A 26,654-nucleotide genomic window follows, 5' to 3' on the forward strand; every position below is an offset into this window, starting at 1 on the left:
CTCCTCACACACCCATTGGACACACACACTCTCTCCTCACACACCCATTGGACACACACACTCTCTCTCCTCACACACCCATTGGACACACACACTCTCTCTCCTCACACACCCATTGGACACACACACTCTCTCTCCTCACACACCCATTGGACAGTTCACACTCTCTACTCACACACCCATTGGACGGTACACATTACTCACACACCCATTGGACACACACTCTCTACTCACACACCCATTGGACACACACACTCTCTCTCCTCACACACCCATTGGACACACACACTCTCTCCTCACACACCCATTGGACACACACACTCTCTCCTCACACACCCATTGGACACACACACCCATTGGACAGTTCACACTCTCTACTCACACACCCATTGGACGGTACACACTACTCACACACCCATTGGACACACACTCTCTACTCACACACCCATTGGACACACACACTCTCTCTCCTCACACACCCATTGGACAGTTCACACTGTACTCACACACCCATTGGACAGTTCACACTCTACTCACACACCCATTGGACGGTACACATTACTCACACTCCCATTGGACGGTACACACTATTCACACACACAAAGAGAATGCATAGTTTAAAAAAATTGTTGACACTTATTAAATGAAATTCCGAGGATTATAATTTTGCGCAAGAATTGCAACAAAGCTGAATATAAAACATGTACAGAAATTGTCCCATATTACACCAACCATACAATCTGAAGCTTCATTTACTTCTTTCAACCCCTGTATTATTAACTTCGACCTGAACATAATAGCCTGGCGAATCACTTGCATTCTCTGTTAAGTGTCTCGCTTATGTCTGGTCAGTCTTGCTCTGTCACACATTATGCAGAACACCCCCTTCCTCACCGTGAGCGACGCCAGTGGGGAAGCTGCTAGCTCCGCACATGAAATTCCTGTGCTCAGCCTGTGCCCGTCAGTCGTCGTGTGGCTGGCGCGCGCTGAGCCAGTCGGCGTGAGCCGCAGCCTGAAACATTGCACGCGGCTCCAGCCGCCTCTGACCGGCCTCGACGCCTGACGGCGCCGCTGCCCCCAACTCGATTCGTCCCTTTGGAGCAGTGGCCTTAGAAAGGGACAGGCCGGGTTGGTAGCTGGATATCCCGGTCGCTCGAGACTACCCACGTACAGGGGGTCGCCAGAGCGCAAGGGGTCAGTTACACGTCATTAAAGAAACATTTGCATTTATACAGGTCCCTCTCACCGTGGGAGAACTCCCTTCTCCGCCCCACCACCCCGGTCTTTTCCCAATAGGATCTTTAGAAGTTCATGAGTTACACGCGCGCGCGCGTGACCCTGCAGGTTCAGAGGTCGCACTCGCGGCCGTGTTTACTTGCGATATCGGTGTCTGAGCAGCGGGTTCGCTCCGGGAGACCGCACTGGCGCCTGTCCCGGGGCCTTGGACGCTCACCACAGCGAGACGTGGTCGAACTGGACCTTGAGCAGGTACTTCATGTGGACCTGCTTTGGGCTGTAAACGATGTACTCGTTGTAATTAAGGGTGTAGCCGCTGGGATTCTCCACTCCCGTCTCCTTCCCCGGGCCTATCGGAACGAGAGCACCGTTACTGAGAGAGAGAGAGAGAGAGAGAGAGAGAGAGAGACCACGTTATAAAAACAGGAGTCAGGAATTCCAAACAGCAAAATCAAGCAGACAATTTATTAACAGCAAAGCTTGCAAAGAAAATTAAAAAGCCTCGTTGTTACTGAGACTGCACCGTATCACAGCATTGTCCGGCTGGGTGGGACTGCCCTCGCCTGGTTCTGTTCTTTTCTGTCCAGTCGCAGTCAGAGAATCGCCTGCAATGGCTTCTCCTCCCTCTCCCGCACCGTTGCCTCTGGAGTCCCCCAGGGATCTACCCCTGGCCCCCTCCTATTTCTCGTCGACCTGCTGCCCCTCGGCGACATCATCCGAAAACACGTCAGGTTCCACATGTCCGCTGACGACACCCAGCTCTACCTCACCACCGACGCCCTCGACCCCCTCCGCTCTCTCTGATTTGTCACACTGCTTGTCCGACATCCGGTACTGGATGAGCAGGAATTTCCTCCAACTAAATATTGGGAAGACCGAAGCCATCGTCCCAAACCCGCGACCTCTACCACCTAGAAGGACCAGGGCAGCAGGCACATGGGGACAACACCACCTGCACGTTCCCCTCCGAGTCACACGCCATCCCGACTTGGAAATATATCGGCCGTTCCTTCATCGTCGCTGGGTCAAAATCCTGGAACTCCCTTCCTAACAGCACTGTGGGAGAATCTTCACCACACGGACTGCAGCGGTTCAAGAAGGCGGCTCACCACCACCTTCTCAAGGGGCGACTAGGGACGGGCAATAAATGCCGGCCTCGCCAGCGACGCCCACACCCCGTGAACGAATAAAAAAAACTGTTCCATCACCGAGACTGTCCCGTATCGTGGGGCAAAAGTGTCGGCCCTAGATTATGGGGCTCGAGCCCACGACCGTCTGACAGAAAGGGGGGGGAGATCGACTGAGCCCGGCTGACCCAGAGTTGGAATGAGACCATCGGCAGGGACAGAAGGCGCAAATGCTTCCCGTATTCGTGAGACCTCCCCTTGTCGGCCAGTTTAATGCCGGCCGGCCGTACCTCCGACGGGGTTACGCCTCCGCTAAGACGGCCGAGCGGGAGAGGCGTCCGCCCGCTAGTGTCAACGGCAGGACGTTTGACGGTTCCAACGCGCAGCCTTGACGGAACACCCACCCACTGTAATCTGAAAGGCCCCTGCCGTCGACGGGCCCTTTAGACCCCTTACCCCTCCGATTTACACAGTCCACAGGCGCGTTGAGGCACCGAGCGGCGTTGGCCGCCCTCACTCGGGAGCGGGGTCACTGAGGGACGTGCGCCAGGGGTCGACCAGGAGCGCAGTAAAGAAAGAACCGCCATTTCTGCACAGAGCCTTTCACCATATCAGGACATCCCAAAACCCTTCACAGCCAAAGAAGGACTTTTTTTTTCCCCCGAAGTGTAGTCACTTAGGGAAACCTGGCAGCCAATTTGAGCTCAGCAAGATCCCACTAACAGCAGTGTGAAAAGTGACCAGATCATCTGTTTCATTTTTTTTATAAAAGTGATGTTGGTTGAGGGATAAATATCGGCCCCAGGACACCGGGGAGAGCTCTTCTTCCAATAGTGGCCGTGGGATCTTTAACGTTCGCCCGAGAGGGGCAGGCGGGGCCCTCGGTTTAACGATGGGAGTAGAGGCGGCTGCGGGAGACAGCAAGGTTAGAGTGCAGCTCAGGCTCGCCCCGTTGGGGAGAGGTGAGGCCAGGCGGCCGGCACCGGCGATACTCACAGGTTAACCTCAGTGTTTGGATCCGGAGCGATCCTCCCCAGGCCCATGGTGCTGTCCTTCCCCGGGGGCAGCTTGTCAGCTTCATAGTCGGCAACCAGCAGCTTGTTACAGTCACCGAGAGCCACCTGAGGCGCAAGGAAGAGGAGACGAGAAGTTAACGGAGGGCTGGAGCCTCATCGGGGGGGTTTATATACAGAATAACAGATACCCGGGAGAGAGTTACAGGCTGGAATCTAATCGAGGGGTTCGGGGGGTTTATATATAGAATAACAGATACCCGGGAGTGAGTTACAGGCTGGAATCTAATCGAGGGGTTCGGGGGGTTTATATATAGAATAACAGATACCCGGGAGTGAGTTACAGACTGGAATCTAATCGAGGGGTTCGGGGGGTTTATATATAGAATAACAGATACCCGGGGGTGAGTTTCAGGCTGGAATCTAATCGAGGGGTTCGGGGGGTTTATAGAAAGAATAACAGATACCAGGGAGTGAGTTACAGACTGGAATCTAATCGAGGGGTTCGGGGGGGTTTATATATAGAATAACAGATACCCGGGAGTGAGTTACAGACTGGAATCTAATCGAGGGGTTCGGGGGGGTTTATATATAGAATAACAGATACCCGGGAGTGAGTTACAGGCTGGAATCTAATCGAGGGGTTCGGGGGGGTTTATATATAGAATAACAGATACCCGGGAGAGAGTTACAGGCTGGAATCTAATCGAGGGGTTCGGGGGGGTTTATATATAGAATAACAGATACCCGGGAGTGAGTTACAGACTGGAATCTAATCGAGGGGTTCGGGGGGGTTTATATATAGAATAACAGATACCCGGGAGTGAGTTACAGGCTGGAATCTAATCGAGGGGTTCGGGGGGGTTTATATATAGAATAACAGATACCCGGGAGAGAGTTACAGGCTGGAATCTAATCGAGGGGTTCGGGGGGTTTATATATAGAATAACAGATACCCGGGAGTGGGTTACAGGCTGGAATCTAATCGAGGGGTTCGGGGGGGTTTATATATAGAATAACAGATACCCGGGAGTGAGTTACAGACTGGAATCTAATCGAGGGGTTCGGGGGGTTTATATGTAGAATAACAGATACCCGGGAGTGGGTTACAGGCTGGAATCTAATCGAGGGGTTCGGGGGGGTTTATATATAGAATAACAGATACCCGGGAGAGAGTTACAGGCTGGAATCTAATCGAGGGGTTCGGGGGGTTTATATGTAGAATAACAGATACCCGGGAGTGGGTTACAGGCTGGAATCTAATCGAGGGGTTCGGGGGGGTTGATATATAGAATAACAGATACCCGGGAGTGAGTTACAGACTGGAATCTAATCGAGGGGTTCGGGGGGTTTATATGTAGAATAACAGATACCCGGGAGTGGGTTACAGGCTGGAATCTAATCGAGGGGTTCGGGGGGGTTTATATATAGAATAACAGATACCCGGGAGAGAGTTACAGGCTGGAATCTAATCGAGGGGTTCGGGGGGTTTATATGTAGAATAACAGATACCCGGGAGTGAGTTACAGACTGGAATCTAATCGAGGGGTTCGGGGGGTTTATATGTAGAATAACAGATACCTGGGAGTGGGTTACAGGCTGGAATCTAATCGAGGGGTTCGGGGGGGTTTATATATAGAATAACAGATACCCGGGAGTGAGTTACAGACTGGAATCTAATCGAGGGGTTTGGGGGGGTTTATATACAGAATAACAGATACCCGGGAGTGAGTTACAGACTGGAATCTAATCGAGGGGTTCGGAGGGGTTTAATGAAGTGGTTTTGTGATCCCTGACACCTAGTGTCCTTGGCCCAACCATCTTCAGCTGCTTCATCAATGACCTTCCCTCCATCATAAGGTCAGAAATGGGGATGTTCGCTGATGATTGCACAGTGTTCAGTTCCATTCGCAACCCCTCAGATAATGAAGCAGTCCGTGCCCGCATGCAGCAAGACCTGGACAACATCCAGGCTTGGGCTGATAAGTGGCAAGTAACATTCGTGCCAGACAAGTGCCAGGCAATGACCATCTCCAACAAGAGAGAGTCTAACCACCTCCCCTTGACATTCAACGGCATTACCATCGCCGAATTCCCGACCATCAACATCCTGGGGGTCACCATTGACCAGAAACTTAACTGGACCAGCCACATAAATACTGTGGCTACAAGAGCAGGTCAGAGGCTGGGAATTCTGCAGCGAGTGACTCACATCCTGGCTCCCCAAAGCCTTTCCACCATCTACAAGGCACAAGTCAGGAGTGTGATGGAATACTCTCCACTTGCCTGGATGAATGCAGCTCCAACAACACTCAAGAAGCTCGACACCATCCAGGACAAAGCAGCCCGCTTGATTGGCACCCCATCCACCACCCGAAACATTCACTCCCTTCACCACCGGCGCACCGTGGCTGCAGTGTGTACCATCCACAGGATGCACTGCAGCAACTCGCCAAGGCTTCTTCGACAGCACCTCCCAAACCCGCGACCTCTACCACCTAGAAGGACAAGAGCAGCAGGCACATGGGAACAACACCACCTGCACGTTCCCCTCCGAGTCACACACCATCCCGACTTGGAAATATATTGGCCGTTCCTTCATCGTCGCTGGGTCAAAATCCTGGAACTCCCTTCCTAACAGCACTGTGGGAGAACCTTCACCACACGGACTGCAGCGGTTCAAGAAGGCGGCTCACCACCACCTTCTCGAGGGGCAATTAGGGATGGGCAATAAATGCCGGCCTTGCCAGCGACGCCCACATCCCACGAACGAATAATAAAAAAAAACCCTTACCTCACACAGCAGCAGGAGTCCTACATTCTGTTCCCGGGTTGCGAAGCAGTAATTGGCACTCTTTGAGGACATGTCTGCAAAGTATATTCCTTTCCCAAACTGTGAGGGGAACGGGGGGAGGGGGGGGAAAGAAAGGAGAGAGAACTGTACGACTGACACAGGATTGTAGAGATAGTACAGGACCCGATAGTAATAATCAATATTAAACGTAGAAAGGAGCGGTATTTACTCGGCGCCTTTCACAACCTCAGGACGTCCCAAAGCGCTTTACAGCCAATGAAAGACTTTAAAAGTGCAGTCACTGTTGTAAGAAAAACGGCAGCCAATTTGCGCACAGCAAGATCCCACGAACAGCAATGTGATAATGACCAGATGATCTGGTTTTTTTTAGTGATGTTGGTTGAGGGATAAATATCGGCCCCAGGACACCGGGGAGAACTCCCCCCACTGCTCTTCTTCCAAGAGTGGCCGTGGGATCTTTCTCATCCACCTGAGAGGGCAGACGGGACCCTCAGTTTAACATCTCATCCGAGAGATGGTTGGGATGGGGCGGGGAGGAAGAACGGAACCTGAGCCCTATCTGCTCCATGTTGGGCTCAGTACCAATTGTAGCCGCACTACTGTTTGAGATCGTTAGCTGACACAAAACAGAGATGGGACTCAGCACCAGTCCCAGTGTGAAGGGGTGCTCCTTTAACAGTGACTGTAGTGAGTTAGTCCCAAGTGTGAAGGGGTGCTCCTTTAACAGTGACTGTAGTGAGTTAGTCCCAAGTGTGAGGGGATGCTCCTTTAATAGTGACTGTAGTGAGTTAGTCCCAGTGTGAGGGGACGCTCCTTTAATAGTGACTGTGGTGAGTTAGTCCCAGTGTGAGGGGACGCTCCTTGAATAGTGACAATAGTGAGCTAGTCGCAGTGTGAGGTGACGCTCCTTTAATAGTGACTGTAGTGAGCTAGTCCCAGTGTGAGGGGACGCTCCTTTAATAGTGACGATAGTGAGTTAGTCCCAGTGTGAGGGGACGCTCCTTTAATAGTGACTGTAGTGAGTTAGTCCCAGTGTGAGGGGACGCTCCTTTAATAGTGACTGTAGTGAGTTAGTCCCAGTGTGAGGGGACGCTCCTTTAATAGTGACAATAGTGAGCTAGTCCCAGTGTGAGGGGACGCTCCTTTAATAGTGACAATAGTGAGTTAGTCCCAGTGTGAGGGGACGCTCCTTTAATAGTGACTGTAGTGAGTTAGTCCCAGTGTGAGGGGACGCTTCTTTAATAGTGACAATAGTGAGTTAGTCCTAGTGTGAGTGAACGCTCCTTTAATAGTGACTGTAGTGAGTTAGTCCCAGTGTGAAGGGACGCTCCTTTAATAGTGACTGTAGTGAGTTAGTCCCAGTGTGAGGGGACGCTCCTTTAATAGTGACTGTAGTGAGTTAGTCCCAGTGTGAGGGGACGCTCCTTTAATAGTGACTGTGGTGAGTTAGTCCCAGTGTGAGTGAACGCTCCTTTAATAGTGACTGTAGTGAGTTAGTCCTCGTGTGAGGGGACGCTCCTTTAATAGTGACTGCAGTGAGTTAGTCTCAGTGTGAAGGGACTCTCCTTTAATAGTGACTGTGGTGAGTTAGTCCCAGTGTGAAGGGACGCTCCTTTAATAGTGACTGTGGTGAGTTAGTCCCAGTGTGAGGGGACGCTCCTTTAATAGTGACTGTGGTGAGTTAGTCCCAGTGTGAGGGGATGCTCCTTTAATAGTGACTGTGGTGAGTTAGTCCCAGTATGAGGGGACACTCCTTTAATAGTGACTGCAGTGAGTTAGTCTCAGTGTGAGGGGACGCTCCTTTAATAGTGACTGTAGTGAGTTAGTCCCAGTGTGAGGGGACACTCCTTTGATAGTGACTGTCGTGAGTTAGTCCCAGTGTGAGGGGACACTCCTTTGATAGTGACTGTAGTGAGTTAGTCCCAGTGTGAGGGGACGCTCCTTTAATAGTGACTGTGGTGAGTTAGTCCCAGTGTGAGGGGACGCTCCTTTAATAGTGACTGTAGTGAGTTAGTCCCAGTGTGAGGGGACGCTCCTTTAATAGTGACTGTAGTGAGTTAGTCCCAGTGTGAAGGGACGCTCCTTTAATAGTGACTGTAGTGAGTTAGTCCCAGTGTGAAGGGACGCTCCTTTAATAGTGACTGTAGTGAGTTAGTCCCAGTGTGAGGGGACACTCCTTTAATATTGACAATAGTGAGTTAGTCCCAGTGTGAGGTGACGCTCCTTTAATAGTGACAATAGTGAGTTAGTCCCAGTGTGAAGGGATGCTCCTTTAATAGTGACTGTCGTGAGTTAGTCCCAGTGTGAGGGGACGCTCCTTTAATAGTGACTGTAGTGAGTTAGTCCCAGTGTGAAGGGACGCTCCTTTAATAGTGACTGTAGTGAATTAGTCCCAGTGTGAGGAAGAACGCTCCTATAATAGTGACTGTAATGAGTTAGTCCCAGTGTCAGGTGACGCTCCTTTAATAGTGACAATAGTGAGTTAGTCCCAGTGTGAAGGGATGCTCCTTTAAAAGTGACTGTAGTGAGTTAGTCCCAGTGTGAAGGGATGCTCCTTTAAAAGTGACAATAGTGAGTTAGTCCCAGTGTGAAGGGGTGCTCCTTTAAAAGTGACTGTAGTGAGTTAGTCCCAGTGTGAGGTGACGCTCCTTTAATAGTGACTGTGGTGAGTTAGTCGCAGTGTGAAGGGACGCTCCTTTAATAGTGACTGTCGTGAGTTAGTCGCAGTGTGAAGGGACGCTCCTTTGATAGTGACAATAGTGAGTTAGTCCCACTGTGAGGGGACGCTCCTTTAATAGTGACTGTAGTGAGTTAGTCCCAGTGTGAGGTGACGCTCCTTTAATAGTGACAATAGTGAGTTAGTCCCAGTGTGAGGGGACACTCCTTTAATAGTGACAATAGTGAGTTAGTCTCAGTGTGAAGGGGTGCTCCTTTAAAAGTGACTGTAGTGAGTTAGTCCCAGTGTGAGGTGACGCTCCTTTAATAGTGACTGTGGTGAGTTAGTCGCAGTGTGAAGGGACGCTCCTTTAATAGTGACTGTCGTGAGTTAGTCGCAGTGTGAAGGGACGCTCCTTTGATAGTGACAATAGTGAGTTAGTCCCACTGTGAGGGGACGCTCCTTTAATAGTGACTGTAGTGAGTTGGTCCCAGTGTGAGGGGACGCTCCTTTAATAGTGACTGTAGTGAGTTAGTCCCAGTGTGAGGGGACACTCCTTTAATAGTGACAATAGTGAGTTAGTCCCAGTGTGAGGTGACGCTCCTTTAATAGTGACTGTAGTGAGTTAGTCCCAGTGTGAGGGGACACTCCTTTAATAGTGACAATAGTGAGTTGGTCCCACTGTGAGGGGACGCTCCTTTAATAGTGACTGTAGTGAGTTGGTCCCAGTGTGAGGGGACGCTCCTTTAATAGTGACTATAGTGAGTTAGTCCCAGTGTGAGGGGACACTCCTTTAATAGTGACAATAGTGAGTTAGTCCCAGTGTGAGGTGACGCTCCTTTAATAGTGACTGTAATGAGTTAGTCCCAGTGTGAGGGGACACTCCTTTAATAGTGACTGTAGTGAGTTAGTCCCAGTGTGAGGGGACACTCCTTTAAGAGTGACTGTAGTGAGTTAGTCCCAGTGTGAGGGGACGCTCCTTTAATAGTGACTGTAGTGAGTTAGTCCCAGTGTGAGGGGACGCTCCTTTGATAGTGACTGTAGTGAGTTAGTCCCAGTGTGAGGGGGACGCTCCTTTAATAGTGACTGTAGTGAGTTAGTCCCAGTGTGAGGGGACACTCCTTTAATAGTGACAATAGTGAGTTAGTCCCAGTGTGAGGGGACACTTCTTTAATAGTGACTGTAGTGAATTAGTCCCAGTGTGAGGGGACACTCCTTTAATAGTGACTGTAGTGAGTTAGTCCCAGTGTGAAGGGGTGCTCCTTTAATAGTGACTGTAGTGAGTTAGTCCCAGTGTGAGGGGACGCTCCTTTAATTGTGACTGTAGTGAGTTAGTCCGAGTGTGAGGGGACGCTCCTTTAATAGTGACTGTAGTGAGTTAGTCCCAGTGTGAGGGGACGCTCCTTTAATAGTGACTGTCGTGAGTTAGTCCCAGTGTGAGGGGACACTCCTTTAATAGTGACTGTGGTGAGTTAGTCCCAGTGTGAGGGGACACTCCTTTAATAGTGACTGTGGTGAGTTAGTCCCAGTGTGAGGGGACACTCCTTTAATAGTGACTGTGGTGAGTTAGTCCCAGTGTGAGGGGACACTCCTTTAATAGTGACTGTGGTGAGTTAGTCCCAGTGTGAGGGGACACTCCTTTGATAGTGACTGTGGTGAGTTAGTCCCAGTGTGTGGGGACGCTCCTTTGATAGTGACTGTGGTGAGTTAGTCCCAGTGTGAGGGGACACTCCTTTGATAGTGACTGTAGTGAGTTAGTCCCAGTGTGAGGGGACGCTCCTTTAATAGTGACTGTAGTGAGTTAGTCCCAGTGTGAGGGGACGCTCCTTTAATAGTGACTGTAGTGAGTTAGTCCCAGTGTGAGGGGACACTCCTTTGATAGTGACTGTAGTGAGTTAGTCCCAGTGTGAAGGGACACTCCTTTGATAGTGACTGTAGTGAGTTAGTCCCAGTGTGAGGGGACGCTCCTTTAATAGAGACTGTGGTGAGTTAGTCCCAGTGTGAGGGGACGCTCCTTTAATAGTGACTGTAGTGTGAGAGGACGTGATGCCCCATTTCGACGTTCACTTACCATGTAACCAGTGACGGGAGCCTCCGGAGGGGCGATGCGCAGCCCCTGGTTTAGAATGCTCACCCAGTTGGAGAGACGAGAGCCATGCCACAATAGCTTCCTAAAGGAGACAGACAGAGAGTGCACAAGGGCGGTGAGTGAAGACGCTGAACACGAGGGGGCGTGCGCAGAGGAGCCCGCTCTGCTGCGCGAGAGAATTCGTGCGGAACACAGGGAGCGGGACACGCAGAGGCAGGGGCCGCCACCGGTCACCGTGCCTGTCAGAGGTTAGCTCCTCAACTGAACTCTCAACTGATCCCATAGCGCTACCCTTCAAATTCCCTCACGTTTACATGACCAACCACCTCCCCCCATCTCAAACACAGCGATTGACTTGGACTCAGACATCCCCCTGCTCTCTTCCACTCCACCTGAAGTCTAGACTTGGTTTTCATTCCTTGCGTGCAATGCCATGGCAGACTGACTAGACATATCTTTTATGCATTGAATGCACTTTCCACAAGTGTCATACCGACGACCCAGGTCACATTTTGTTCATAATGTCCCATAGGAGGTCTGCCAGTCAGTGTACAGATATCACCCTGAGAGAGAGGGACTGAGAGACACCAGTCAGTGTACAGATATCACCCTGAGAGAGAGGGACTGAGAGACACCAGTCAGTGTACAGATATCACCCTGAGAGAGAGGGACTGAGAGACACCAGTCAGTGTACAGATATCACCCTGAGAGAGAGGGACTGAGAGACACCAGTCAGTGTACAGATATCACCCTGAGAGAGAGGGACTGAGCGACACCAGTCAGTGTACAGATATCACCCTGAGGGAGAGGGACTGAGAGACACCAGTCAGTGTACAGATATCTCCCTGAGAGAGAGGGACTGAGAGACACCAGTCAGTGTACAGATATCACCCTGAGAGAGAGGGACTGAGAGACACCAGTCAGTGTACAGATATCACCCTGAGGGAGAGGGACTGAGAGACACCAGTCAGTGTACAGATATCACCCTGAGGGAGAGGGACTGAGAGACACCAGTCAGTGTACAGATATCACCCGGAGGGAGAGGGACTGAGAGACACCAGTCAGTGTACAGATATCTCCCTGAGGGAGAGGGACTGAGAGACACCAGTCAGTGTACAGATATCACCCTGAGAGAGAGGGACTGAGAGACACCAGTCAGTGTACAGATATCACCCTGAGGGAGAGGGACTGAGAGACACCAGTCAGTGTACAGATATCACCCTGAGGGAGAGGGACTGAGAGACACCAGTCAGTGTACAGATATCACCCTGAGGGAGAGGGACTGAGAGACACCAGTCAGTGTACAGATATCTCCCTGGGAGAGAGGGACTGAGAGACACCAGTCAGTGTACAGATATCGCCCAGAGAGACACCAGACAGTGTCCAGATATCTCCTTGAGAGAGAGGGACTGAGAGACACCAGTCAGTGTACAGATATCGCCCAGAGAGACACCAGACAGTGTACAGATATCTCCCTGAGAGAGAGGGACTGAGAGACACCAGTCAGTGTACAGATATCACCCTGAGAGAGAGGGACTGAGAGACACCAGTCAGTGTACAGATATCTCCCTGAGAGAGAGGGACTGAGAGACACCAGTCAGTGTACAGATATCGCCCATAGAGACACCAGACAGTGTACAGATATCTCCTTGAGAGAGAGGGACTGAGAGACACCAGTCAGTGTACAGATATCACCCTGAGAGAGAGGGACTGAGAGACACCAGTCAGTGTACAGATATCGCCCAGAGAGACACCAGACAGTGTACAGATATCTCCTTGAGAGAGAGGGACTGAGAGACACCAGTCAGTGTACAGATATCACCCTGAGAGAGAGGGGACTGAGAGACACCAGTCAGTGTACAGATATCACCCTGAGGGAGAGGGACTGAGAGACACCAGTCAGTGTACAGATATCACCCTGAGGGAGAGGGACTAAGAGACACCAGTCAGTGTACAGATATCTCCCTGAGGGAGAGGGACTGAGAGACACCAGTCAGTGTACAGATATCACCCTGAGAGGGACTGAGAGACACCAGTCAGTGTACAGATATCACCCTGAGAGAGGGACTGAGAGACACCAGTCAGTGTACAGACATCTCCCTGAGGGAGAGGGACTGAGAGACACCAGTCAGGGTACAGATATCACCCTGAGAGAGAGGGACTGAGAGACACCAGTCAGTGTACAGATATCACCCTGAGAGAGAGGGACTGAGAGACACCAGTCAGTGTACAGATATCACCCTGAGAGAGAGGGACTGAGAGACACCAGTCAGTGTACAGATATCACACTGAGAGAGAGGGACTGAGAGACACCAGTCAGTGTACAGATATCACCCTGAGAGAGAGGGACTGAGAGACACCAGTCAGTGTACAGATATCACCCTGAGAGAGGGACTGAGAGACACCAGTCAGTGTACAGATATCACCCTGAGAGAGAGGGACTGAGACACACCAGTCAGTGTACAGATATCACCCTGAGAGAGAGGGACTGAGAGACACCAGTCAGTGTACAGATATCACCCTGAGAGAGAGGGACTGAGCGACACCAGTCAGTGTACAGATATCACCCTGAGGGAGAGGGACTGAGAGACACCAGTCAGTGTACAGATATCTCCCTGAGAGAGAGGGACTGAGAGACACCAGTCAGTGTACAGATATCACCCTGAGAGAGAGGGACTGAGAGACACCAGTCAGTGTACAGATATCACCCTGAGGGAGAGGGACTGAGAGACACCAGTCAGTGTACAGATATCACCCTGAGGGAGAGGGACTGAGAGACACCAGTCAGTGTACAGATATCACCCGGAGGGAGAGGGACTGAGAGACACCAGTCAGTGTACAGATATCTCCCTGAGGGAGAGGGACTGAGAGACACCAGTCAGTGTACAGATATCACCCTGAGAGAGAGGGACTGAGAGACACCAGTCAGTGTACAGATATCACCCTGAGGGAGAGGGACTGAGAGACACCAGTCAGTGTACAGATATCACCCTGAGGGAGAGGGACTGAGAGACACCAGTCAGTGTACAGATATCACCCTGAGGGAGAGGGACTGAGAGACACCAGTCAGTGTACAGATATCTCCCTGGGAGAGAGGGACTGAGAGACACCAGTCAGTGTACAGATATCGCCCAGAGAGACACCAGACAGTGTCCAGATATCTCCTTGAGAGAGAGGGACTGAGAGACACCAGTCAGTGTACAGATATCGCCCAGAGAGACACCAGACAGTGTACAGATATCTCCCTGAGAGAGAGGGACTGAGAGACACCAGTCAGTGTACAGTTATCACCCTGAGAGAGAGGGACTGAGAGACACCAGTCAGTGTACAGATATCTCCCTGAGAGAGAGGGACTGAGAGACACCAGTCAGTGTACAGATATCGCCCATAGAGACACCAGACAGTGTACAGATATCTCCTTGAGAGAGAGGGACTGAGAGACACCAGTCAGTGTACAGATATCACCCTGAGAGAGAGGGACTGAGAGACACCAGTCAGTGTACAGATATCGCCCAGAGAGACACCAGACAGTGTACAGATATCTCCTTGAGAGAGAGGGACTGAGAGACACCAGTCAGTGTACAGATATCACCCTGAGAGAGAGGGGACTGAGAGACACCAGTCAGTGTACAGATATCACCCTGAGGGAGAGGGACTGAGAGACACCAGTCAGTGTACAGATATCACCCTGAGGGAGAGGGACTAAGAGACACCAGTCAGTGTACAGATATCTCCCTGAGGGAGAGGGACTGAGAGACACCAGTCAGTGTACAGATATCACCCTGAGAGGGACTGAGAGACACCAGTCAGTGTACAGATATCACCCTGAGAGAGGGACTGAGAGACACCAGTCAGTGTACAGACATCTCCCTGAGGGAGAGGGACTGAGAGACACCAGTCAGGGTACAGATATCACCCTGAGAGAGAGGGACTGAGAGACACCAGTCAGTGTACAGATATCACCCTGAGAGAGAGGGACTGAGAGACACCAGTCAGTGTACAGATATCACCCTGAGAGAGAGGGACTGAGAGACACCAGTCAGTGTACAGATATCACACTGAGAGAGAGGGACTGAGAGACACCAGTCAGTGTACAGATATCACCCTGAGAGAGAGGGACTGAGAGACACCAGTCAGTGTACAGATATCACCCTGAGAGAGGGACTGAGAGACACCAGTCAGTGTACAGATATCACCCTGAGAGAGAGGGACTGAGACACACCAGTCAGTGTACAGATATCACCCTGAGAGAGAGGGACTGAGAGACACCAGTCAGTGTACAGATATCACCCTGAGGGAGAGGGACTGAGAGACACCAGTCAGTGTACAGATATCACCCTGAGAGAGAGGGACTGAGAGACACCAGTCAGTGTACAGATATCACCCTGAGAGAGAGGGACTGAGAGACACCAGTCAGTGTACAGATGTCACCCTGAGGGAGAGGGGACTGAGAGACACCAGTCAGTGTACAGATATCACCCTGAGAGAGAGGGACTGAGAGACACCAGTCAGTGTACAGATATCACCCTGAGGGAGAGGGACTGAGAGACACCAGTCAGTGTACAGATATCACCCTGAGGGAGAGGGACTGAGAGACACCAGTCAGTGTACAGATATCACCCTGAGGGAGAGGGACTGAGAGACACCAGTCAGTGTACAGATATCACCCTGAGAGAGAGGGACTGAGAGACACCAGTCAGTGTACAGATATCACCCTGAGGGAGAGGGACTGAGAGATACCAGTCAGTGTACAGATATCACCCGGAGAGAGAGGGGACTGAGAGACACCAGTCGTGGTATGCAGGTACCTCCTTGCCCATGCGGGTGTGCTTCTCACCTGTTGCCCAGGTCTGTGCGAAACTGGTCTTTCTCTCCCTCCTTCTCCACGTTGAAGACCTCCAGCAGCTTCATGGTGAAATCATTGTGTGTGGAAGCGTGGGTGGACTGGAGGTATTTCTCCACCACCTGAGCAGGGACAACAAGGGCAAACAGTGAACGACTTGACGGCTGGAATAGTCCTCCTCCTCCTCCTGACCGCCCCAACCCGTGCAGGGGGGCCGGGGGTCCCCAAGGCCACCGCTCACCCAAATGGCCGTTCCTCACTGTGTGACCCCCAACGCCGAGTGCTGGCTGGGTGTCGGCACACACACACATACACTTTACAGCAGGAGTCACCAGATGGTGATCAGGAGTAACAACCCTGGCTGATTTTGTTCCTCCTCCCTCACCCAGGTGGATGAGTACTAATTGTAGCGACCCCCCTCCCATCGCCCCCGACCCCGGCTGGGATCAGCTCACTCAACACAGACCGGAGGTCTCAATAAGAAGACAACGGAAGTCGAAGATAAGACAAGCTTTACTCTGTATGTACGGGACCACCAGCCCACCACCACCATCCCCTCCCCCCCCTCCCCCCCCCCCCCCCCGAGCTGAGGTTGAGGTTCCACAGGGTTTAGGAGCCGGGTCGAGTGGGGGAGCTGCTAACCTTGAATTCTGATGCGGTGTGCTCCAGGGGCTGGAGACTGCAGTGGAGCGAGCGGTACTGTCTGTCCAGTGGATTCTCCGCGCTCCCCAACTCCGATTCCACCACTTTGATGGCAATCTCAATCTCGCTCAGAGCCTGAAACATACACAGCAGTCAATCCAGGACGGCAACTGGTCTCAGGAAAAGGGGGGCGGGGGGAGGCGAGAGAGAGAGAGAGAGAAGAGGGAGAGGGGCGAGAGAGAGAGAGGGGAAAGGAGAGAGAGAGAGAGGGGGGGAAAGGAGAGAGAGAGAGAGGGGGGGAAAGGCGAGAGAGAGAGAGAGAGAGAGAGAAAAGGCGAGAGAGAGAGAGGGGGAAAGGCGAGAGAGAGAGAGAGAGAGAGAAAAGGCGAGAGAGAGAGAGGGGGAAAGGAGAGAGAGAGAGAGAGAGGCGGACAGGCGAGAGAGAGAGAGAGAGAGGGGGAAAGGCGAGAGAGAGAGAGAGAGAAAAGGCGAGAGAGAGAGAGGGGGAAAGGCGAGAGAGAGAGAGAGAGAGAGAAAAGGCGAGAGAGAGAGAGGGGGAAAGGCGAGAGAGAGATAGAGAGAGAGAGGGGAAAGGCGAGAGAGAGAAGAGGGAGAGGGGCGAGAGAGAGAGAGAGGGGGAAAGGCGAGAGAGAGAGAGGAGGAAAGGCGAGAGAGAGAGGAGGAAAGGCGAGAGAGAGAGAGGAGGAAAGGCGAGAGAGAGAGAGAGAGAGAGAGAGGGGGGAAAGGCGAGAGAGAGAGAGAGAGAGAGAGAGAAAAGGCGAGAGAGAGAGAGAGAGAAAAGGCGAGAGAGAGAGAGAGAGAAAAGGCGAGAGAGAGAGAGGGGGACAGGCGAGAGAGAGAGAGAGAGAGAGAGGGGGAAAGGCGAGAGAGAGAGAGAGAGAGAAAAGGCGAGAGAGAGAGAGGGGGACAGGCGAGAGAGAGAGAGAGAGAGAAAAGGCGAGAGAGAGAGAGGGGGACAGGCGAGAGAGAGAGAGAGAGAGAGAGAGAGGGGGAAAGGCGAGAGAGAGAGAGAGAGAGAAAAGGCGAGAGAGAGAGAGAGAGAGAAAAGGCGAGAGAGAGAGAGAGAGAGAAAAGGCGAGAGAGAGAGAGGGGGACAGGCGAGAGAGAGAGAGAGAGAGAGAGGGGGAAAGGCGAGAGAGAGAGACAGAGAGAGAGAGAGAGAGAGAGAGGGGGACAGGCGAGAGAGAGAGAGAGAGAGAGAGAGAGAGAGAGGAAAGGCGAGAGAGAGCGAGAGAGGAAAGGCGAGAGAGAGAGAGGGAGAGGGAGAAAAGGCGAGAGAGAGAGAGAGAGAGGAAAGGCGAGAGAGAGAGAGAGCGAGAGAAAAGGCGAGAGAGTGAGAGAGAGAGAGAGAGAGAGAGAGGGGGAAAGGCGAGAGGGAGAGAGGGGAAAGGCGAGAGAGAGAGAAGGGGAAAAGCGAGAGAGAGAGAGGGAGAGAGAAAAGGCGAGAGAGAGAGAGAGAGAGGGGAGAGAGAGAGAGAGAGGCGAGAGAGAGAGAGAGAGAGAGGAGAGAGAGGAGAGAGGGAGAGAGACAAGCGAGAGGGGGGAAACAAGAGAGAGGAGGGGAAGGGGAAAGGCGAGAGAGATGTGGAAAAAAAGTATGGAGGCGGTGAAGAGAGAGAAAAAGAGAGAAAAGGAAAGGAGAGAGAGAGAGAGAGAGATTCAACTTTTAACTTGTAGACTTTTCACTGCCCTCCATGGTGCCTGGGGTTGGGGTCAGTGTTGTGGGTCCCTGGTCGTTGCTGCTCTCCAGTGAAGTACGAGGCAGGGACCTCCATCCGGACCGTTCCCCCCCCCACAACAACCACGGGCAACATCCGTACGGCCTGTGCTTGCAGCAGGGTCGAACCCGCGGGCCCATTGCAGCTGGAGGGCAGGGAAACGATATTCAACTGTGGAGGGCGTCACAGCCGGGCCCCCATCCACCCCCACGGCCGTCGAGCGCAAGTCACCGGATCGGGAGCAGGCCGCCATCTTGCCCAGTGCATCTTTCTGTTGTGGGGCTTGACGCGAGGAGCGTAGGGAGGAGGCGCAGACAAAATACCCCCCCCCCACAAACGGGGAAGGCTGTTCTGTCTTCCTATTCCCCCACCCACGGGAAGGCTGTTCTGTCTTCCTATTCCACCCCCCCCAAATGGGGAAGGCTGTTCTGTCTTCCTATTCCACCCCCCCAAATGGGGAAGGCTGTTCTGTCTTCCTATTCCCCCCCCCCCAAATGGGGAAGGCTGTTCTGTCTTCCTATTCCCCCACCCACGGGGAAGGCTGTTCTGTCTTCCTATTCCCCCACCCACGGGGAAGGCTGTTCTGTCTTCCTATTCCCCCACCCACGGGGAAGGCTGTTCTGTCTTCCTATTCCCCCACCCATGGGGAAGGCTGTTCTGTCTTCCTATTCCCCCACCCACGGGGAAGGCTGTTCTGTCTTCCTATTCCCCCCCCCACAAACGGGGAAGGCTGTTCTGTCTTCCTATTCCCCCACCCACGGGGAAGGCTGTTCTGTCTTCCTATTCCCCCACCCACGGGGAAGGCTGTTCTGTCTTCCTATTCCACCCCCCCCAAATGGGGAAGGCTGTTCGGTCTTCCTATTCCCCCACCCACGGGGAAGGCTGTTCTGTCTTCCTATTCCCCCACCCACGGGGAAGGCTGTTCTGTCTACCTATTCCCCCACCCACGGGGAAGGCTGTTCTGTCTTCCTATTCCCCCACCATGGGGAAGGCTGTTCTGTCTTCCTATTCTCCCCCCCCCACGGGGAAGGCTGTTCTGTCTTCCTATTCCCCCCCCCCCCATGGGGAAGGCTGTTCTGTCTTACTATTCCCCCCCCCCATGGGGAAGGCTGTTCTGTCTTACTATTCCCCCCCCCCATGGGGAAGGCTGTTCTGTCTTCCTATTCCCCCACCCACAGGGAAGGCTGTTCTGTCTTCCTATTCTCCCCCCCCCACGGGGAAGGCTGTTCTGTCTTCCTATTCCCCCCCCCCCCATGGGGAAGGCTGTTCTGTCTTACTATTCCCCCCCCCCATGGGGAAGGCTGTTCTGTCTTACTATTTCTCTCCCCCCCCGCCACAGGTGCAATCAATTATGCCACAAGCAGCGTGTTGTTTGGGGGGGCCACCAACGTTTGAATAACTCGGAGGGATTGCACTTACCTCCAAAAGTCCTACTTTCTCCTGTAGTTCCTTCTTGGTTCGGATCAAAGGAGGAATCTTCAGTCTTTGGGAGGTCAAAGAAAGCATTGGTTAAGACAGCGGAGGGATACAACAACAACCTGCATTTATATAGCACCTGGAAGGTAGTGAAAACACTGTGTCTAGTGACACTACTGAGTCAGCCAATGAGCTTGAGGCAGGGCGGGGCTTATTGCAGGACTCACAGCAAACAGTCCATTTACTCAGCAGAGTCTGTTTAAACAGCGCACTACAGCAAACAGTCTACAGAGTCTATTTAAACAGTGCACTACAGCAAACAGTCTACAGAGTCTATTTAAACAGCACACTACAGCAAACAGTCTACAGAGTCTATTTAAACAGTGCACTACAGCAAACAGTCTACAGAGTCTACTTAAACAGCACACTACAGCAAACAGTCTACAGAGTCTATTTAAAAAGAGTTTCTATGAACTACAACCAACAGAACCTCATGACCCAAACTATAGCAACTTCCCCCGATAAAAGCAGGGTGATTTCTCCAGCAAAATGCAGAGTGGAGGATAGTTAACATTACACACATTATGTGCATAAAACCAACACCGCTCACTTACAGCAGTGCGGTCTCCAGGCGGGATTGACAGGGCAATTACCCAATCATCTCCAGACTGGCCGAAAATAGGGGTGGTCATGATTTGCAGCCCTAAAATCGACCCAAGGCATCTTCACAGGAGCGATTATCGAATAAAATTTGATACCGAGAGCATTGGGATAGTCGAGTCTGGAGGTAAAAGAGGCACGGATGAGGGTTTCAGCAGCAGATGGGCTGAGGCAGGGGCGGAGACGGGCGACGTTACGGAGGTGGAAGTGGGCGGTCTGGGTGATGGAGCGGAGATATGTGGTCGGAAGCTCATCTCAGGGTGAAATAGGAGGCCAAGGTTGCGAACGGCCTGGTTCAGAAACACGTATTAAAGGGGGAGATGGAGTGGCAGGGTGCCTACAATGCTCGACTGCTGACGGGTGGCTGCAACGGCCGCTCATTGACGACCTCTTACCCAAAGTCGTGCGGTATCCTGGTGTAAAACTCATTGCAGGCCTCCACCAGAGCCTTGCCGGTCACATTCCGGTTAATACAGTCCTCGATCTTCTGAAGAGAGAGGTAGCCTGCTTTGATCTGGTCGGTGGTCAGCTTACCTATGGAGAGAAATGAGAGAGAGCGCGAGATCAGGCCTCGTTCAACATTAGCTTCGAGCCTTACCAACCAACACCAGGTCCCAGGATCACCATTAATTTGCAGGGCTATGGGGAAAGAGCAGGGGAGCGGGACTAATTGGATAGCTCTTTCAAAGAGCCAACACAGGCACGATGGGGGCGAATGGCCTCCTTCTGTGCTGTACCCGTGCTACGGTACCACCTGTGGAACATTACTGGGGTTCAGCCGGGGCTCAGTGGGGTCTCACTCTCGCCTCCGAGTCAAAAGGGTCGTGGGTTCGAGGCCCCACTCCAGAGACTCCAGCCCCATAATCCAGAGCCGACACTCCCAGGGCCAGTACTGAGGGAGCGCCGCACTGTTGGAGGTGCCGTCTTTCGGATGAAACATTAAACCGAGGGCCCCGTCTGCCCTCTCAGGTGGACGTAAAAGACTCCATGGCCACTATTGGAAGAAGAGCAGGGGAGGTCTCCCCGGTGTCCTGGGCCAATATTTATCCTTCAACCAACATCAGTAAAAAACAGTTTGTCTGGTCATTTATCACATTGCTGTCTGTGGGATCTTACTGTGTACAAACTAGCAGTCACGTTTCCTACATTACAACAGTGACTACACTTCAAAAGTACCTCATTGGCTGTAAAGCGTTTTGGGACGACCTGAGGTCGTGAAAGGCGCCACGTAAATGAAAGTTCTTTCCTTACTGGCGGTCAATGCTCAGTCCAGTCATATTTGGGCACCTAACATCTGTAAAAACCTGTCCAAGAAACTACTCACTGAATGAGGAAGGGGTTTGGGTCCATTGGGATTGTGTACAATGGGAGAGAATGGGAAGGGGTTTGAGTCCATTGGGATTGTGTACAATGGGAGTGAATGGGAAGGGGTTTGGGTCCATTGAGATTGTGTACAATGGGAGTGAATGGGAAGGGGTTTGGGTCCATTGGGATTGTGTACAATGGGAGTGAATGGGAAGGGGTTTGGTCCATTGGGATTGTGTACAATGGGAGTGAATGGGAAGGGGTTTGGGCCCGTTGGGATTGTGTACAATGGGAGTGAATGGGAAGGGGTTTGATCCATTGGGATTGTGTCCAATGGGAGTGAATGGGAAGGGGTTTGGGTCCATTGGGATTGTGTCCAATGGGAGTGAATGGGAAGGGGTTTGAGTCCATTGGGATTGTGTCCAATGGGAGTGAATGGGAAGGGGTTTGGGCCCGTTGGGATTGTGTACAATGGGAGTGAATGGGAAGGGGTTTGGGTCCATTGGGATTGTGTCCAATGGGAGTGAATGGGAAGGGGTTTGGGTCCATTGGGATTGTGTACAATGGGAGTGAATGGGAAGGGGTTTGGGTCCATTGGGATTGTGTACAATGGGAGTGAATGGGAAGGGGTTTGGGTCCATTGGGATTGTGTACAATGGGAGTGAATGGGAAGGGGTTTGGGTCCATTGGGATTGTGTAGAATGGGAGTGAATGGGAAGGGGTTTGGGTCCATTGGGATTGTGTACAATGGGAGTGAATGGGAAGGGGTTTGATGTATGGAGCCTCAATGTGGACAATGCTGTTCCATCCAAGCAAAATGATCAAAGCAGCTGTGTACATGTTACATGTGAAGGTCCAGGTCCCTGTCCCTACCTAGTGGAGCCTTCTTGGTATCATACTTCATTTGAAGCACCATCTCCTCCATCGCCCGTATGTTACAGATCAGCTCGATCAGCTCTTGGACTCGACGGTCCAGCTTCGACTCCGCCTTGGGAGCCCTCGCTGCCTCTCCAACCTTCCCACTCTCCTGGGGGGGGGGGGGAGGAAATGAAGGGACAAAATGGATAAACGACGCAGAAGTATTGGGCAGCAAACCAACACTGGGACATTGGGTGAGGATGATAGACGTCCGAGGAATATTGGCGCAACACAGTCAACGGGAGCAGAGCTTTTTCCGCAACCACTAACAATGCCGAACGTGGGAATCTGAATGGTCTCCGAGGGGTCGATTTGCTCTGGGGGGGGAGGAGGAGGAGGAGGGGAACCAGTTAAAATGGAACGGGGTGGGTGGTGTCTCACCCCCCCCCTCCTTTCCCACCCCCATCTGGCCGACTGAAATTTTAAATTTCAGGTGACAGGGACGCCCCGTCCCATTGCCGGCGGGGTCCTCTGTAAACGTGCAGGTCGGGGCCCGATCTGCCATTTTGACCCGAGGCCCGATCGAGGGGAGTAGTGCTGGCCTCCAGCGCCTGGCCAACCCTGTCGTGGGGCATCAGCCAGGGCCGAAGTGTCGAAAACTTAAACTTAATATTACTTATTCCACACAATGCATTAACACCCAAACACTTAATTCAGACAAGCGAGAATTTATTAAGAAACTTGTCCAAGTGGAAGAGTGCCTCAAACAATGGTCGAGGCTACGTCTTCGCTGAGTTCAAGAAACAGCTCACGTTTATACAGTTCAATTAACAACGCCCACCTGGTCACAGAATATGGGCGTACACGTACATTCTTTATTGGTTCAGGTAGTTAGTCAATCAAGTAGTGAGCCTGCCCCCCCACCCCCCGAACGTCCATAACCCTTTATTACTTTGGCATGTAGGCCTGAGCATTCTCATCCTCCCCACATTTCTGTCCTGGTTATCAGTAGGGCTGAAGTCAGTCTCAAAGCCACATGGCCTTTCAAGAAACTGTATTCTCATTATATTTTTGTAGTCAGCAATACCCTTTATCTGCTAGTGGGGTGGGGGTGCCAGACGGTACTAAGCACCTGCTCAGCTAACTTAATTATCAACATACCAAGGCTTAAACGTAATTACACAATTGTGCTTCTCTGTGTGTTTTCGTGAGAAACTATTATGTGAGCTTTAAAGTGAATTAGCTCGTCGGTTAATATGGTCAAATATCCATCGTGCATTTCTACATTCGTGCGTTAAGTGTATTAGAGAGAGTTAATATGGTCAGGTATCTCTTTATGCATTTCCACAGGAGGAGGCTCAATAAGGTCAATTTAAATATAATTTTTTTTTTTAATTTACAGCCATCGTCGCGAACCAGGTTTCCCACAAGGAAACCATGATCGTAACAACTCGCTGAGTTTCAAAAAAAAAAGGACTTGCCAGCCCTTTCGGTCGGGGAGTCAGCCGGTGTTGCGCCGATGAGGCCCAGCCGTTAAAACCGGCCGACCCTGCCTGCCTGCCTGCCTGCCTGCCGACGCTCCCGGTTCGGTGGGGGGGGGCACCACGCTCTCCCTTTGCCGCCTTCCTGCCCGGGCGTCAAAAGGAGCCCCTCGTTTCCCCATTCTGGATCTACCAGCGCTGAGCACCCTGGGTTCTGAAGGGGCTTCGAGCTCCCGGTTCCGGGTCCACCGGTGCCGAGCGCCCCGAGCTTTTTTTTGAGCGGACTCCTACGCCAGATCCTGAATCTCTCAGCGCCGAGCGCCCTGTGCGCTGAGCGGACCGGGGCGCAACACTGGCAAGTTAAAGTCAGATATTCGGGTCCCTGTTTTTAAATAACGCGCTGTTATCTTATATTATGACTACAGTGAGACCTGTAAATTAGGGACAGCAAAGGGACTTACACCAGGTGTCCTTTATCTATAGGTATCCCTATTTTCAAAATGGTCACTGTATGTGCAGTAAATTATTTGGGACTGTCAATGAATGTCCCTTTGTACAGGAAGAGCAGGAGACCCGTTTGGAGCATGAAGCTTCTCTGCAGTGGCAGGAGGGCGTAATTACAATCTTAATAAATTTGGACACAGGAACTTAGAATGGGAAAAGATTATTATCGGGGAGGGTGCAGAGGAGATTTACCAGAATGGTACCAGGGATGAGGGAATTCAACTATGTGGGGAGGAGCAGAAAAGCTGGGATTGTTCTCCTTCGACCAGAGAAGGTTTAAGGGGGGGGGGATTTAACCGAGGTGTTCAAAATTATGAGGGGGTTTTGAGGGTCGGTAACCAGAGGGCACAGATTTAAGGTGATCGACAAAAGAGCCAGAGGGGGAGATGAGGAGAATTTTTTTTGAGAATTTTTTTTTTTTAACGCAGCGAATTAAGATCTGGAATGCGCTGCCTGAAAGGGCGGTGGAAGCAGATTCAATAATAACTTTCAAAAGGGAATTGGATAAATACTTGAAGGGGAAAAATTTGCAGGGCGATGGGGGAAAAGAGCAGGAGGGGGAGTGGGACTGATTGGACAGTTCTTTCACAGGCGCAATGTCCTTGTTTTCCAATCCCTCCGTGGCCTCCCCATCTCCGTAACCTCCTCCAGCCCCTACAACCCTCCGCAATCTCTGCGCTCCTCCAATTCCGGCCTCTCGCCCATCCCCGGTTTTAATCGCTCTGCTACTGGCGGCCTGGCCGAGATTCTGGAATTCCCTCCTTAACCCTCTCCGCCTCTCTCTCCCTCCTTTGAGACGCTCCATAAAACCGACCTCTCTGGCCAAGCTTTCGGCCACCTGTCCGCACATCTCCTTATGTGGCTCGGTGTCAAATTATTTGGTAAATCGCTCCGGTGAACGTTTTTGCTATGTTAAAGGAGCTTTGTTGACATGCCGAATTGCTTCCTTCTGTGCTGTATCATTCGATAAGATGACACAAAACGTGCACAGGCACAACACCTCCAATATATTATCAGGACGGGCGGAGGCGACGACACGCAAGTGTTGAGGCAATGACTGAAGAGGTTCAAACCCCCATGGCCACTCACCTTCTCTGCAGCAGCGTCCCCGCTGTAGTCCAGACTCAACATGTCGTACTTGCCTGCAACTTTCTCAAAACACATCCGCTGGGACCAGCTGTTCTTAGTTTTGTCGAGAAACCTGGGAGCAACAGAAAGGTGAACACGTCAGCCGGGAGCCGGTCTGTAAAACCGGGGGCAACAGGTCAGCGGAGACACCGTGCTCCAGCCTGCCACTTCCTCGTGAGAAGCCTGTCCACTGACACAGGCCTCTCGAGAGCCAAAGGAATATTCTGCTTGAAGCTTGCCATGCACTAATAACCAGTGAAGTATAGAGGGAGCCTTACTCTGTATCTAACCCTGTACCTGCCCTGGGAGTGTTTGACGGGACAGTGTAGAGGGAGCTTTACTCTGTATCTAACCCTGTACCTGCCCTGGAAGTGTTTGATGGGACAGTGTAGAGGGAGCTTTACTCTGTATCTAACCCGTGCTGTACCTGCCCTGGGAGTGTTTGATGGGACAGTGTAGAGGGAGCTTTACTCTGTATCTAACCCGTGCTGTACCTGCCCTGGGAGTGTTTGATGGGACAGTGCAGAGGGAGCCTTACTCTGTATCTAACCCTGTACCCGCCCTGGAAGTGTTTGATGGGACAGTGTAGAGGGAGCTTTACTCTGTATCTAACCCTGTACCTGCCCTGGGAGTGTTTGATGGGACAGTGTAGAGGGAGCTTTACTCTGTATCTAACCCTGTACCTGCCCTGGGAGTGTTTGACGGGACAGTGTAGAGGGAGCTTTACTCTGTATCTAACCCGTGCTGTACCTGCCCTGGGAGTGTTTGATGGGACAGTGTAGAGGGAGCTTTACTCTGTATCTAACCCGTGCTGTACCTGCCCTGGGAGTGTTTGATGGGACATTGTAGAGGGAGCCTTACTCTGTATCTAACCCTGTACCCGCCCTGGGAGTGTTTGATGGGACAGTGTAGAGGGAGCTTTACTCTGTATTTAACCCGTGCTGTACCTGCCCTGGGAGTGTTTGATGGGACAGTGTAGAGGGAGCTTTACTCTGTATCTAACCCGTGCTGTACCTGCCCTGGGAGTGTTTGATGGGACGGTGTCGAGGGAGCTTTACTCTGTACTTGACCTGGGAGAGCTGCGTTCATTAATACCAACTAGAATCATAGAATGGTTACAGAAAAGGAGGCCATTCGGCCCA

At 51.9% G+C, this 26,654-nt stretch overlaps 1 protein-coding gene across 1 annotated transcript; it reads right to left on the bottom strand.

The window, feature by feature from the left end:
• Positions 1–636: 636 nt before the first annotated feature.
• parp2 (poly (ADP-ribose) polymerase 2) lies at positions 637–25,585 on the bottom strand (the record flags this gene model as incomplete). The annotated part of the gene is made up of 10 exons (XM_067981673.1): positions 637–1,609; positions 3,360–3,484; positions 6,171–6,269; positions 10,919–11,018; positions 15,774–15,901; positions 16,422–16,556; positions 19,580–19,643; positions 20,632–20,770; positions 22,415–22,568; positions 25,474–25,585. Coding segments are annotated over 10 exons (1,216 nt in total), but the record flags the coding sequence as incomplete, so codon positions are not given.
• Between the last annotated feature and the right edge of the window lie 1,069 nt (positions 25,586–26,654).

Source organism: Heptranchias perlo, unplaced genomic scaffold, assembly GCF_035084215.1.
Source record: "Heptranchias perlo isolate sHepPer1 unplaced genomic scaffold, sHepPer1.hap1 HAP1_SCAFFOLD_866, whole genome shotgun sequence".
NCBI classification, from domain to species: Eukaryota; Metazoa; Chordata; class Chondrichthyes; order Hexanchiformes; family Hexanchidae; genus Heptranchias; species Heptranchias perlo.